Raw genomic sequence first — 14,640 nt, 5'->3', positions numbered from 1 at the left:
AGTAGGTGCAGCTGGAGCTTTATTTTCTATGTAATTGTTAGTGCAGTTGGGTTTGATTTGTCACCTTCACGGTTCAGCATCAACTCTGACTTATCCTTTTGCATCAGAATGGAGAAAAAAAATTTGGTATCTGTCTATTCTCCAACCCACGTGCTGCATCTTGGTTGCATCACTGTTACTTCTCGTGCCATTTAGGGAGCTGATAGTTACGGGTGAACGAGATCTTTTAGACATAGATAGGGAGGATATCTCAACATGGAGGCAGCATCCTCCTGCACTTTGTTGTCCTCAGAAAAATAAAACCAGTAAACTTTCATTTGTATATGTGGAATGCTTGGCGATAAAACCGTGAACAAAATAAATTTATATTTAAGATGGTAGTATTGGTAACCAGGCATTTATTACACTCTTGCATATTTGTTTTACTTTGCATTTCAAGTCTTGGAAAGAAAGAAAAATTACTTTTGAATACTAAATGGCCAGTAAGAATGAACAACATACTGTGGTCATGATAACTGAGTTCTGTTTGGTTTTATATATCTTGTGTCATTAGAAAAAAAACAAATATAAATTTTCCTGTTAATTTACTTGTGCACCTTACTTTAAAAAAAAAGAAATACTTAAGTTTATCCTATATAAGCAAGTGTTTTGAATTTGTGATGGTTTTAATATTATTTTACATTCCAGTGTAATATGGTAGTAAATATTTCTATTTTTTATATGTATTTCCTTTATAATATCCAGGTATTTGCAGTTTATAAAATATTTAATAGGATCTGGCTTGTTGATTTATGTTTTCTGTGCTGTGCTTATAGTTCTAGGAAGGATCTGACACGGACGTGCACAACAGAGAAAAAGTTATTGGAGTTGTCCTCATTGTAGAGATGTTGTGCAACACATAATAAACCATGACCATCTCTTTAATACACTGATAGGTTCAACAAGAGAGACAAATGATAGGGAACAAATATAGAGTGTGAATTCCTTGTGCTGTGACTAGTACTGTGCGGTGGGTTATGCTCGGATGTTGCCTGAGTAGTTCTTGTTGTGCTCTTACATGTATCAAGCTGAAATTTAATCCCATTAGAATTTCAAATGCTGTGTGAAGAACACCGGATATAATTTCATAATTAGATAAAGGAAAAAAGCCCCTACTATATAACTCTTTAGTTCTTTATAAATAAAATATTGTTTTATTTTATTGCAGGGCAGAAGAATGCTTTTGTAAGGAAATAATTGATATATTCAGTCATCTATGAAGATTTGAATATTGCTTATAAATAAAATTTCACTATTTTAATAAGAAACTGTAGTGTTATTTTTGGCCTGTGGTATTTAATTTACAATTAATATATTTTACTGTGCAAGTTTTCTTACTTTAAAAGCTCAGGTTTAGGAGAAGAGAGGACATTCTTTTGGAAATGCCCTGAGGAAATATTTGAAAGCATAGCGAGCTGTCTTTCACTGTAATGATGTAAGACTGGAATAGCTTTTTTTTTTTAAATGTTGATATGCATGTCATGGTGAGATATTTTCAGTGAGCGAACATTGGGATCCATTGAGACCATTTTGGAATTAACAGCTCTAAGTTTTAAAAAAAAATTAGCCAAAAGTCGGATATAGAGGGACTGAAAGTAGAGCAACCAGTAAACCTTTAGAATGGTTAAGGACTTATATTTCATGAGACTTCCACTGATGGATAATTTAATTTTAAAAATATGTTTTTTTAAGGATTCTGGGGTGCAAATAGCAGATACTAGATTTGAGATAGATTGATCTGATTGAGAGACTGAAATTTCATGAAAGCTTTGAAGTGCAGGTGTCCGAGCAACTGTAGGCCATAGCTCTCCAGAACAGACAGGAGTCAACTAAATTAAACAGCAGCTTTTTGCACTTTATATGAGGAAGGGAAACCACATAGAGCAAGAGAACTTTACCTTTCTCTTGACTGAGGTTCAACTACTCAGATGACAGTAGGGCTTAGGAAGGGCTTGAGGGCTGTAGACTCACTGAGCTGGACTGATGAGGGATGGAGTTTGGTTGCGACCTGCAGACATTTTGGACACTAAAAGCCTTTTACAGGTCTAGGACCCTGGTCTAGTGGGAGATGTCCCTGCCCATGACAGGGGGCTTGGAACTTAATGATCTTAAAGTTCCTTCCAACCCAAACCATTCTATGATTCATTGGGTCTTCAGTGGCCTCTCTGAGTGGAGCTACCAACAAGTAGCAAATCTGTCAGCCCCACTTTCTTACATGTTTCAGGTTAGGTGCCCCTGTACTCTGCCTGGGTCTGGAGCTAAAAAAACACCATCCCAATTTCAGCTGAGTAGTTTCATGGGGCTTTTGGGGCATTGTATGGGAAATGCTCAGGCTCTGCATTAGGTCAGAGGGGCTACAAACTGAAGGGCCTGCATTCAGACCTTCTGGAGCACCTCCAGTCTCTTCAAAGGCTGGTGATGGCCACGGTTGGTGCCAGATCAAAGGAGCAGTCCTAGCAGATAAGGCAGGACTTATCCTCCAGGTATGGAGCAACCATTGGTATTTCTTAGAGAATATAAAACCTTGCAAAAAGCCCATTGTCATGATTTCTCATTTAATGATGCCTATTGGAGTGGCTTTGCGTTTTGTTTGTGATGTTATATGAACACTATCATCTCTTGTCATTTAATCTTGCAGCACAGACTTTAAAAGCCTCTCATATATAATGATGTATAAAATTTTTTACCTTTAATTCATAATAGTTCCTTCCATATTTTAGCATTTAGATTTGAGATTAAATGCCTGTTAGCATTTTACATTATAAAACGGTTGGTGCCAGATCAAAGGAGCAGTCCTAGCAGATAAGGCAGGACTTATCCTCCAGGTATGGAGCAACCATTGGTATTTCTTAGAGAATATAAAACCTTGCAAAAAGCCCATTGTCATGATTTCTCATTTAATGATGCCTATTGGAGTGGCTTTGCGTTTTGTTTGTGATGTTATATGAACACTATCATCTCTTGTCATTTAATCTTGCAGCACAGACTTTAAGAGCCTCTCATATATAATTATGTATAAAAATTTTTACCTTTAATTCATAATAATTCCTTCCATATTTTAGCATTTAGATTTGAGATTATATACCTGTTAGCATTTTACATTTTAAAGTAGTTATTTGGTAATTTTGTAAGCAGAGGGCTGCAAATTCAGAATTACTCCTAGTACTACAAATGATAGAGCTTTGCCTTCTCTTTTGTCAAAAATTCCTACAAACTGGATTTTCCTAAATTCTTTAATTTTTTCTCACTATGTGCTTTACTATACATTCTTGCAGCTCTTTTGTTCCTTTAATCAGATTATTTGGTTTATATTCCTTGCGCTATTTCTGTACATACAGGTATATTAAGCTTGATGTTATTATTCATACTTTTTTTCTTTTAATTTTCTGGACACCACCTACTCTTTTTTTTTTTTAACTCATTTTCATAACCTTGCAATTCATACTTTTTTTCTTTTAATTTTCTGGAGACCACCTACCATTTTTCTTTTTAACTCATTTGTATAAACTTCTTTCTTTCAGGTTTTCCTTAGGAGATGCTCGCAGGCCACTCCATGAAACCGCAGTGCTGGTGGAAGACATCGTCCACACTCAGCTGATAAATTTGGTAAGAAAATAGCTTATAAAATAGTCTTCACTCTAAAACTCTTTGAAACAGCATGAAATTTTTGTGCTCAAATGACCAATAGGAGATTTTTCTGGTTTTAGAAAAATAAAACACAGAAATTGAGGGTGACGTTCTGTCCTCAGTAATCTCTAGAAGTGACTGTTGGGTTTGCAGATGGAGTGTGGGCACTTTGCTCGTGGCTGTATACTGCATTTGTGTGACATCTGCAACCACACCTGACCTTGGGAATAAAGCTGATGAATATATTTTGTGTTAAAAACTTCAAGGAAAACTGGCTAGTCATCTGAGGACTTCATTGCTATTTTTTTATGTTCTATTATTTGTGTGAATGCCTTACTTAATATTTATGCTCTGATAGTTTTACTATTTGATGTCTTGATTTCTGTCAAAAATAATGCAGAAATATTGAATATTTTTCCTTATTGAAAGGCAGTGAAAGTGTTGTATAAATGGTGCTGTTTTGAATCTCCTCTGTCAGAAGCAGCTCTAAATTTGAACCTCTCCATAGTTTTTAATTAAAGTTCAATAACACCTCTTAAGAAATCAACGCCGGTATTTTACACCATGGCACGAATCTGCCATATGACATTTTATACAGAATGGTATATTCTTATATGTCACCTGTATCTGGGGAAGCATAGCAAATGTTTTTTCTTATAGTGATTCTTCAAATGAAATTACCAGCATGTATGGGTATGGATGTTACGTGGAACTAATGAGTATAAATAATACTAATATATATTATAACTAATATTTACATATGATGGGTCCCTGCATCATCTAGAGCTTTGAGCTGCGGGTTCCTAGGTCTTTTCTCTATAACAAACCCTTTCAGCAATCACAAGGGGTTTTAAGTTTCAAGCTGAGTTCTGTTACTACGTTAATTAGAATTAAAATCTTTTGTAAACTGGGAAAACTCAGAATGGGGCAGACCACATAACATAAATATGTAAGTGTGCATGTGTGTATATATAATACATATTTATATTTTTATATTTATATATATTTATATATATTTATATATATTTTTATATTACATATATAATATTTTAAAATAGAAATATAACATAAATAAACCTCCCCCTGCCCACTGTTTGCCTGCAGACAGGTGCTTTCCTTCAGCTTTCCCCTTAATCCAGCAGCTGTTTGGTGGCTCCCTGGATGGCAGTGAGTGCTTTGGGGTCCCTTCCAGCTCTGGGTAGTTTCTTTCTGCTCCTCCCTCTGAAGCCCAGTGGTGTACCCCTGTCTCTGCCATCTCCTGGACCTTTTGTACTGTGGCTTTTTTGCTAATTATGCTCCTCCTGGTTGATCCCAAACGTTGATCCCCATGGCTCCCGGGGAGAGAACAACCTCTCTGCCCTCTCCATGTGTTTCCCTCTGGTTAAACATGCTGCTCCATGTATTTGTAATTCTTACTCTAGCTCTAACGACTACAAAATAACATTTTCTTTTTGTTAATGACCCCCTTAATTTTATACAAACCGATGGTGGCGGCTTCACCCTTCCTATAGCAATAATGTGGCGAAGAGTCGGGGCTTTTAGGTCCCACTGAGGCTGAGCTGAGATTCACATCAAACCCCACGGTTTTTTTGTTTTTTTTTTTTTGAGAAAATGCAACCTGCAGCCATGTGGTCTGTGTGCTTAAATCAAAGCTGGGCACTTACTGGGGGGAATGACCGTGACCCAGGGTTAACCCCGCACGGGGTGTAGGAGCGTGTACCATTTCCTGACAGAAGGAAGAATGGGAACGGAGCGGCAGATAAACAGCTTTTCTAACCTTTCCCCTCCCAGCCCAAGACAGCACTTTATTTCTGAGGAAGTGAAAGTATCTTGAATAGCTCATTGCTTTGACCTCTGACATTCACATGCCGGAACTCTTAAATCAGGAGCTTTTTACATGCCCCGGGGCTTCTGATAGGGATTTTTGCACATTTGTCATCCTTAACGACACATCCTTACTGAGCTGCTACTATGTAGTTATATTCAATTTTCACTTCAGATGTAGGTCTTCGGTGTGGATATATATACAATACTAGGAAAAAAAGCTATTTTTCTAATTGAAGCCGACTGCAGATGTAAATTTATTGCTTACTACCTGGATGTTGTCATATTACTCATGTTAATGGACTACACAGTTCTCATTATGTAATTTAATGATTTCTTCTCAAAATTCATGTCCATTTTGCCATCCGTAATACATGTATAAGGGCAAACTGTAGAAATTACTTTTATGCCTGCAGTAAAACTGGCATTTTGCGTAATAAACATTTGAATGAAGAGTTCATACTTGTTGATTAAGTCCAGGTTTGAACTTCTGAATTAAAACATAAGTTGCCAGTGTGATTACCTTTGATGGGTTGACTTTTGATATCTCGGAGGTTTATAGTTCCAGCTTCCTATTTTCAAAGTTGATCTGAACTCTATTAAATCAGGGGTTGGTTTGGACAGATTTATACGGTCACTGTTTCAAACCACTATATACTTCATGTGGTCCGGCTGTTACAGCAGATGATTGCACTAATAAGTCAAATTCTTGAAAACCAGACTTTTTTAAGTCTGCATCACATTTTATGTTTGATTTTTTGTGCGTTTTAAACAGCATGGACACTGCTTTACATTAAGTGAAATTCTGCTAAAAGTATTTGCCAAAGTGCAGAAGTCAATGAGCATCTCCAGAGGATGATTCACATCATCCTAAAAATAGTTTCCGAGTAAGAGGTGAGGTGAATCTCGCAATGAATTTATTTCCTCATCTGATTAGCACATCATCCTAAAAATAGTTTCCGAGTAAGGAGGTGAATCTCGCAAGGAATTTATTTCTCATCTGGCTAATAATGGGATCCTTTGTTGGCTGGCTGGGGCTTGAATATCTAGGAGATGCACCTGAAAGTTGAGAGATAAATTCCATCCAATTTGTGTCAGAATGCAAGCATGAGTTTGAATTTTTTTGATATATATGGTAATTATAATAAATATTTTTATTTGCATATCAAGAAATGTAAAACCCCAAAAACCCCACCTTAGAATGAGAAAGTTGTGTACTTTTTTTTGTTCAAGCATAATGTATTTGAAGAGCACAATGAATTCAAGTTTTAATTTTTAATCAAATTCACTGATGGTGTTTGTTTAGTAACTGCTCTATATGTATTTATAGATGCCTTATGTTACCCCTAAAACTGTATTTATTTATGTGTGCTAAGACTAGAGGTTCCAGCCAAGGCTATACTGTTCTTTATGGTTAGACATAAGTTTTAGATGTCTGTTAGAAGAAAAATTGTGCCTACAAAAAAGGTTCAACAGGGAATCCACAAAAATGTTAATCAGAAGGGGACAAGTTTTTAAATTACTTATCATTTGAAGTGGAACGAGACCTCTTTTAGTTCATTCTTTCATCATATCCAATAAAATTTGAGAATGTAGTAAGAAGATTTTGAAGCATAATTTTTATAATAAGCTATTAATATATATTCAGACCTTTAAAAAGGGAACCCAAAGATCCTGCTTTAGGACAAATCAATATTATTCAGCAATTGTCAAGAAAAAAGAGGCTGTGAAACTAAGAGAAATGGAATAGGAATTTTTCTTGGTTATTAAACTACCATTGAGAGGTTTGGCATTGAAACAGCTGAAGTCTTGCACATAACACGGATTTAAAAGCATCTGGAAATTGTTTCATGTAATATTTAAGAAAGAGGAAAACTTTTTCCTCACCTTCCCCATCTCTGTCCAGAATTTTTGTCATGGTGGGCTGGATCAGCAGAAAATGTAGTATTATTAGACTAATATTAAAACCTTTTTTTGTAGTATCTTCTCTTGATAGGGCTGTAGCTCCGTGTTTGTTTGGGCTGGATCAGCAGAAAATGTAGTATTATTAGAATAATATTAAAACCTTTTTTTTTGTAGTATCTTCTCCTGATAGGGCTGTAGCTCCGTGTTTGTGCTTCAGATGTCATGTTCATAGACAATAAGGTCATGCTGTACTACTTAAATCAAAAAGGCTGTTAGGGAATGACCTTCCATGTGTTGGGAAGGTATCAACTGGGCATTTGTTACCAGCATCAACTACCAGCAGTTTACTCTCCAGGCACGCTCAATCTGGTGGTGGTAGCACCAACACCTGCTTTCACAGGATTTGATTGTTCAATTTAGCACTAAATTTGAAGTTCAGTCCTTCACGTTTTGTTCCTGAGATATCAAAAGGCTTCTGGGAAGAGACTAGATTTGTTTTTACAAAATGAAAGACATTTTTGCAGTAGCACGGAGTTCAGCAAGGGAATATGCAAAGGTACACATCTGCACACCAAAAATACAGATGTGTTTATAAATAGCAGAGCCCCCAAAGTCCCTACCTACCGGTCAGAAACCTTACCTGTCCATGAGAGACTGGCTGCTCAGAGAGAAGGCTCATGGCAACAGCCTGGGACTGCATCCTTTAAATGTTTTATCCACTATAATTCCTTGTGAAGTGTGATAAGTCATCCCGGAGGCTGTCATGAATGATAGAATTCATGGTAAGAGGGTTGTGGTTTAGTGCCTGTCAGCTAATGTGTGTCTGCTGGAAGATGGACTCTGATCTCTTCAATTGATGTCAAATGATTTAAGTCAAACGCGCTCGGTTGGCTTTTCTAAGAATGCAGTAATGTCAATTTAAAGGAACTTCAGTGGCCCCAAATCATGTTGTACATGATACCTGTTGGGATTTTTTTGATCACTTACTTTTATCTTCCTATGGAAGAGTGTAATTTCATACAACTTGAGCTGCTACCTAATCCTTATTAACATTCCACTCTTGCTTCCTTGGAGGGAGCGTGATTTGAGTCTCATGTTACATATATGCATATATGAACACTTTGCCTATACACTAAGATAATTTGATATTTTCTGATTTATTACTATTGGAAATTGCATGTCTCTTATGTAGATAATGTAGCTAATTCAGAGTCAGTCCTTTGACCTCAACTGAAGCACAGAACACAGGTCAGCAGGTGAATAATCTGTACTGGAATACGTAGATTATTTTAAATTGTGGCAGTAATTAATAGGTAGAACACCTACAGTGAGATGCAGGGATTCAGCAGTGTGTCAAGTCCTGACTAAGTCCATAGTAAATCCATCCTGTGGAGTAAATTGCTTTTTATAGTAGGGGCTTAAATAAAGTCTGGGGAGGCATTTGGCACAACTAGGAAAAGGAATGGTGAAAATACAGAGACAAGCATAAGGACAGGTTTACTGGTACGAAATGCTAAGTACTTAATCATAATTAGTGTGAATTTTGTGTTTTCCAAGAGCTGAATATTTTCTGAATGAACATGATGTGCTTTCTTCACTTTCCAGCTTTATTCCTGTAGCTGTTAACTGTTTTATTGCCATTTAAAATGAAAGGAGGAGGGAAGACTCACCTTCACCTGCCCATCCAGGGATAGACACAATGGCAGTGGGAGAGGGGAGCAGGAAAAATGAGGATTTAATCAGAAACAAGGGTTGAGCTTTCTTGGTTCTTTACCTGCTCCTTACCAGCCTGCTCCTACAGGTGGTTTTGGGATTTTTTTGTAGCTTTTTGTTTTGTTTTATTTTTTATAACCAAATCACACTTGTGTATTCATTCACAAACTGGATTAGTCATTTTAATGTACGTAACCTGAACGCTGTTCTGAAATCATACAGCTCCAGGTTTGTTTACTGCATTTTGAACTGTCAGACTTGTAGCCTTTACGTGCGTACTTGTAGAATTTCTGACATTCCTTTTCTGAAAAGAAAGAATTGAAACCAGCTTGTTCGTTAACAGAAATTGCCCACTGATAAAAACAAACGGGGTGAAGCACTCTTCACTCTTGATCCCAGAGTTATGTGCAACTGTCACCTATGCCACCCCAGTAACGGGAAAAAGTCCTTGCTTTATGAGTCTGTTTTAAGACAGTAATAAAGTTTCCTGTGCAGGACATTAATTAGAGGGGTTATCAAAATAAGACAAACTAATATAATTTGTGATTGTACAAAATAAAGGAAGTCGAGGGTACCGTAGGGACCTAATGAATCACAGGATGGAAACAATCTTCTGGCTAACCAAACATTGGGACTTTGTGCGGAGTCACAGGGTGTATATACAGCTCGGCAAACCGGAACACTCTGTGTGTTTACGTGGATGGGATAAAGGAGTTCACAAAAAACATCTGGGGAAAATCCTTTGACAATTCGTTCTCTTCCTACATTAGAGTAAATTAAGCAACACACATTTGCAGCAAACACATGGCACACCTGCCCTGGGAGAAATCAAACTGGAAAACCAGTCTGTAAGACAAAAAATGTCCTGGGTACCAGCGATGGGCGTTTGTTAGTGTTGCTCATGGGTGATGGAAGAGACTTTATCTCTAGCAACCAGCTTTCAATCGTTCCCTGTGCATTAAAATCATTTAAATGTGGTCATGATTTGGATTATTTTATTGCACCGCAAGGAGTAATTTTTTTTTCATTTTTTCTTTAATTGAAATTGCATTTTTGACATTCATTTTTGCAATTTTTAGTGTTTCATTCTTTAAAAGATTTTGATGCGACTAAAATGAAGGACTGTTTTTCAAAAAAACCTTTTTTGTTCAATTTGCAGAATATCATAGAGTAGCTTTTGTCATTCTGAATATATATTTATTTCTATGCAGTGAAAAAACGTGAATAGACTCCACCTTTTCACTGTCATTCTGTAGACCAAAGAAGCTCAGTGACAGTGTGTCTGTCATTTGTAGATGAAGATGACACTGGTTTAGAAAGGCCCACATCAGACACAAAACCATGTTTTCTCAATTTCTTGTTAAAAAATAGTCACGGTTTGTTGTTTTTTTTTTTTATTTTCTGTTGTTTCTTGACTGGCCAGCACTTGACTTTAGATTACCTCAGCAAATAGACAGCATTTTGTCTTTAATATACTAGACTATTATAAAATGTCTTTTAAGGAGGCATTTTATGGAAAATTTAAGTTGGAAATGAAGTCTTTTGTCTGACTTTTGATGAACTCTTGACTTTTCTTCATTGGTAATTTATATGAAAAGTGATGTCCTGAGTTTTCTACTCTCAACGTTCGCTGCTACTTTTTCACTGTATTCGGATGTATTTATTCTAAAACACAGAATCTACTTCAGGAGAAGGTTCAGGAGTTTCCAGTTAAGGATTCTGGGCTCTCTCTGTGCTGTATCTTAAGATGGGAGACTTGATGTCTTGGTCAGATGTTTTCTTTCCCTTGGATCTTTCTGCAGATGGGATCTGCACGTGCTGTGAGACCGAGCTGCTGCTTTTTTCCTGGTCATGTAGGGATGCTGTTCAGCATCCAGTGGTGACGGACTTCACTGATCTAAAAAGTGGAAAGACTGTGACTGTTATTAAGAACCCTAAAATCAATCAGAAGGAAATGAATAATTACACCCACGTAATTGTAGCAACATGTTCAGTAGTGAAGAGAAAAATTCCAAACTGTTGACTAGATTGAATGGAAAAAACAATGTGATCGATGGTTAAAGATTGTCTTTTAGTGCATCTAAAATTTAAAGAATGAAGGTGGTGCAGGCAGCTATAATCCTGTAATTTCCTGATTTTTTTATATCAGTCTTTGGGCCTTTAATAACAATGACATAGATTTATACACATACATGTATGCATATATATGTGTCTGTATGTACAGGTCTGTTTTTTCCACCCTTAACACATCAGATTCCTATTTAGGCTGTTGAGCAAGAGGAAATAAGTACGTATGAAATTTCACTCATGGGGTCTTTGGAATCTGTGGCATTCTTAAATATATATGTACTCAATTACCTTGGCTTCTGGGGCTTTTATGAATCAACTGATAAGCTGATCCCAGCCTGAGTTTCCAAAATACAAATACATCCTCTATTTAATTATTGTATATACTGTTAGGAGAGTAAAGCATAGATTAATAGCTATTGAAATCTTGGATGAGCTGAGATATTCGGGGTACAGATGCCCTGTGTCCAGGGTGTTCTGGCTACTTATATTGATGTTATTTTATTATTTTGCTGGAGCTCTGTGAAATTCTAGGTGATTAGCTCTTTAGAAAAGAACAAATTAAAAAGCTGAAAAGTAATCATTAGACTTTTATTGCACAATATGGTGCATTCTGAGAAATCAATATTCTGTCAATGGTTTTCTTCTCTGGTCTCCTTTATGACTGAACAGGCTTTTGCCGAGAGTATTTTTGAGGTAGCCTAAAAAATACCCCAAATCATTTAGCTGGCCTGAAATGAAGGAGCAATCTTTCTGTCTATGAAAAATCAGAGTTACGTTCCAAGCTTCAGAAGTCAAATGGAAAAGTGACATTCAGGGTTTCTTTCTTTCTTTAACTTACTTGTATAGTTTAAATTGAATATGATAAGTATATGAACATGTGTGAAGTCCCTATTTGTGCAGAAAGACCCATCTCATCTAGTCGTCTGATTCCAGCAGCAATCAGTAAACTAAATGAAAAGAATCTGAAATTTATCAATGGAGTGCAACACATGGGTATTTGATTAGGAAGATGGACCTCAGGTTAACTTTGGAAAGCATCTGTGTGTCTTTGAAATTAGCTCCAGAATCCAATAAACAATGGGGTTTTAATTATACTTTTTATCATACTTGCTTAGTTTCAGGTAATTGTCCCAATACATTAACTGTCCGTGCCTGGTGGAGGGTAATGTTCCTTCTGTGTTTCCTCTGAGATCCTGAGTGGATTCACCTGAACAAACATAAAGGCAAACAAACATATTTTTCTATACCTGAGATAATGATTCCAGATCATCTTTTCTGTCAGGGGAGGTAAATGGGCACTTCTAGGATGTGATTCTCCATTTCCTAACACAGTTATGTAACATTCTGGCCATCCATTTAGGATCTGGACTTTTTAAGTGAAGCAAGACACATCTCACCTCTTACGACTTCCGGCACTAGCAGTATTTTTTTAATGTTTGGTTTTTGATTGACTCTGTCAAACAAAACTATAGACTTTAAGTTGTGAATGACACAAACTGATTTATGGATATCTGTGGTGAAAAGGGAGTAGTGTAAAATTCTGCATGGTCTTTAAGTGTAACTCATAAACCTTAAAGGTCATCTCGGAGTGTTTAACAGAGCAAATTCATTGTAGTTTTTAAATCACCTTATCTGATTTCAAGCAAACCTGATAGTTTCAGAGTAACTTTTTTTAGGGAGATTGGCTTGTTAACAGTGTTATGCCATTACAAGGAAATGTGGTCACAGCTGGTTCTGGTTTTTTAGCTAATCCACCTGATTGGAAACAACAGGTTTTTGATATTTTTCCATTTCTTACACTGACACCTAGTGTTCAGAGGTCTTGAGTTTCTAATACTGCACTTTGTTATTAATAGATAACTGTCGATACCAAAGTTCTCCACCTTTGTCGACATCTTCCATTTCTGTTCTGCTTGAAAAGAAAGCAATAGCTGAAGACAAAGGTGTTACCATCATTCAAAAAAAAAACTGCTTTGGAAATACAAATAGTACAGCACTACAGGAAAACTTGGCAAAAGCTATTTTACTTCTTGAAGCACTGCAAAATTTGTTTTCTTAGTATTTAAGTGCTTTAGTTTTGGCAAATACAGCTCTTTTGTGTCTGTAAGTGTCACTGGCCAACAAAAACAGTGATAACAGCAGAATCCTTTAGATCAGTATTTATTTAATTGTGGGGGATGTCAACGCTTTTTATTTCTGTGTTCTTTTATCTTCAAGCCACGAGTTCTACCTGATAGCAGTGTTGATGGTAGCAATGTCCTTGAGTAGACAGAAAATAACTTATCCACAAAAGCTAGCACAAACAGTCTTTTATCTCAAACTTGAAAATAAGTGGACCAATCAAAGTATGGATTGTAACCTGTTCCTGACAGAGACGGCTACTGTCAGACAGAAAAATTAACTCTCAAACTCTCATACCTGAGTTTTTTTTTGTATGTTGACTGAAGATCTATCATTATAAAAGATAACATATTAAAAGTTCTGTGTAGCTGTATCTGAAAGTGTCAATGAATTTTTGTCTTTTAGTGATGTTTTTAGGCAGCAATGACAATTCACTGAATACTCATCTAAATGATGATCATGAGGAAGCCCTTGATTCATACCCAATTTCCTAAATGGCAAGAATGTGACCATAAGAATGGTCTCCTCCCATAAACTTTGGTAAACTGCATTAGCCAGATGTCACTGGTTATTTCTACTACTTTAGGCTTAAGTTTGCCCTCCAGAGCTGTCTTTTTTCCTTACAGACCTATAGCCCACACAATCTATAGATTCCTGTGCTGTTAATACCCCAAATTAAAGGAAAAATAATAGTTTAAGGGCCATGCCGCTGCTATAGGAGTTTTTTGCATGAGGAAATGGAGTTGTTGACTTGCTCAGAGGAGGACTAAAAGGAAATAAGTTTGAGAAAACCATGTCAGGAGCTCTGTACAAACTGGTATAGTTTGAGAAGGTTTGAGAATTTTGAGAAAACATGTCGGGAGCTCTGTACAATTGGTTGCCCCAATCACAGGGGGGATCTTCTAAAAAATGTATATGCTTTACAGTAAGTCTGATTCTGCTGCATTATTTTCAACACAGCTATTAAGTACAGTGGACTTCATGCAGTAGTTGTATCTGTGATTTGCAAAAATATTCCCAAACTCAGATAGCTCTGTCTTCATACACTCTTCCTTTAAATTCCAACACATAATTTGCCACATTATACTGCCCATTTTCTTATATCTTGGGTAAAGGCATTGTACTTCTCTGTGTGCATATGGCATACTAGAGGCTATACTAGGTTATTGCCTATCAATAGTTATATTCCTGTGAACCAGTCTCTTATCACAGAAATAATTATTTCCTTTATTAGAGAAATGATCAGAGACAACAGAGAGAAATGTTACTTGTAGGATATGATTTATTTGACTTCTCTCAGGCATTCGTTTTTAGAGTGAGGTGAATCACCCAGAATGGTGA

The 14,640-nt window shown here is 36.5% G+C and overlaps 1 protein-coding gene across 3 annotated transcripts in view; it reads left to right on the top strand.

The window, feature by feature from the left end:
* Positions 1-14,640, top strand: part of SUPT3H (SPT3 homolog, SAGA and STAGA complex component) — a 316,060-nt gene that overhangs the window by 155,930 nt on the left and 145,490 nt on the right. For all 3 annotated transcript variants that reach the window (XM_014958227.1, XM_014958229.1, XM_014958228.1), the window contains exon 3: positions 3,561-3,645. In XM_014958227.1, the coding sequence (XP_014813713.1) occupies positions 3,561-3,645 (85 nt within the window). The remainder of the gene's footprint in view (positions 1-3,560; positions 3,646-14,640) is intronic.

Source organism: Calidris pugnax, unplaced genomic scaffold (genome assembly GCF_001431845.1).
Source record: "Calidris pugnax isolate Ruff unplaced genomic scaffold, ASM143184v1 scaffold276, whole genome shotgun sequence".
Lineage (NCBI taxonomy): Eukaryota > Metazoa > Chordata > Aves > Charadriiformes > Scolopacidae > Calidris > Calidris pugnax.
The sequence above is the reverse complement of the archived record's forward strand: the minus strand, read 5'-3'. Positions and strand labels throughout refer to the sequence as shown.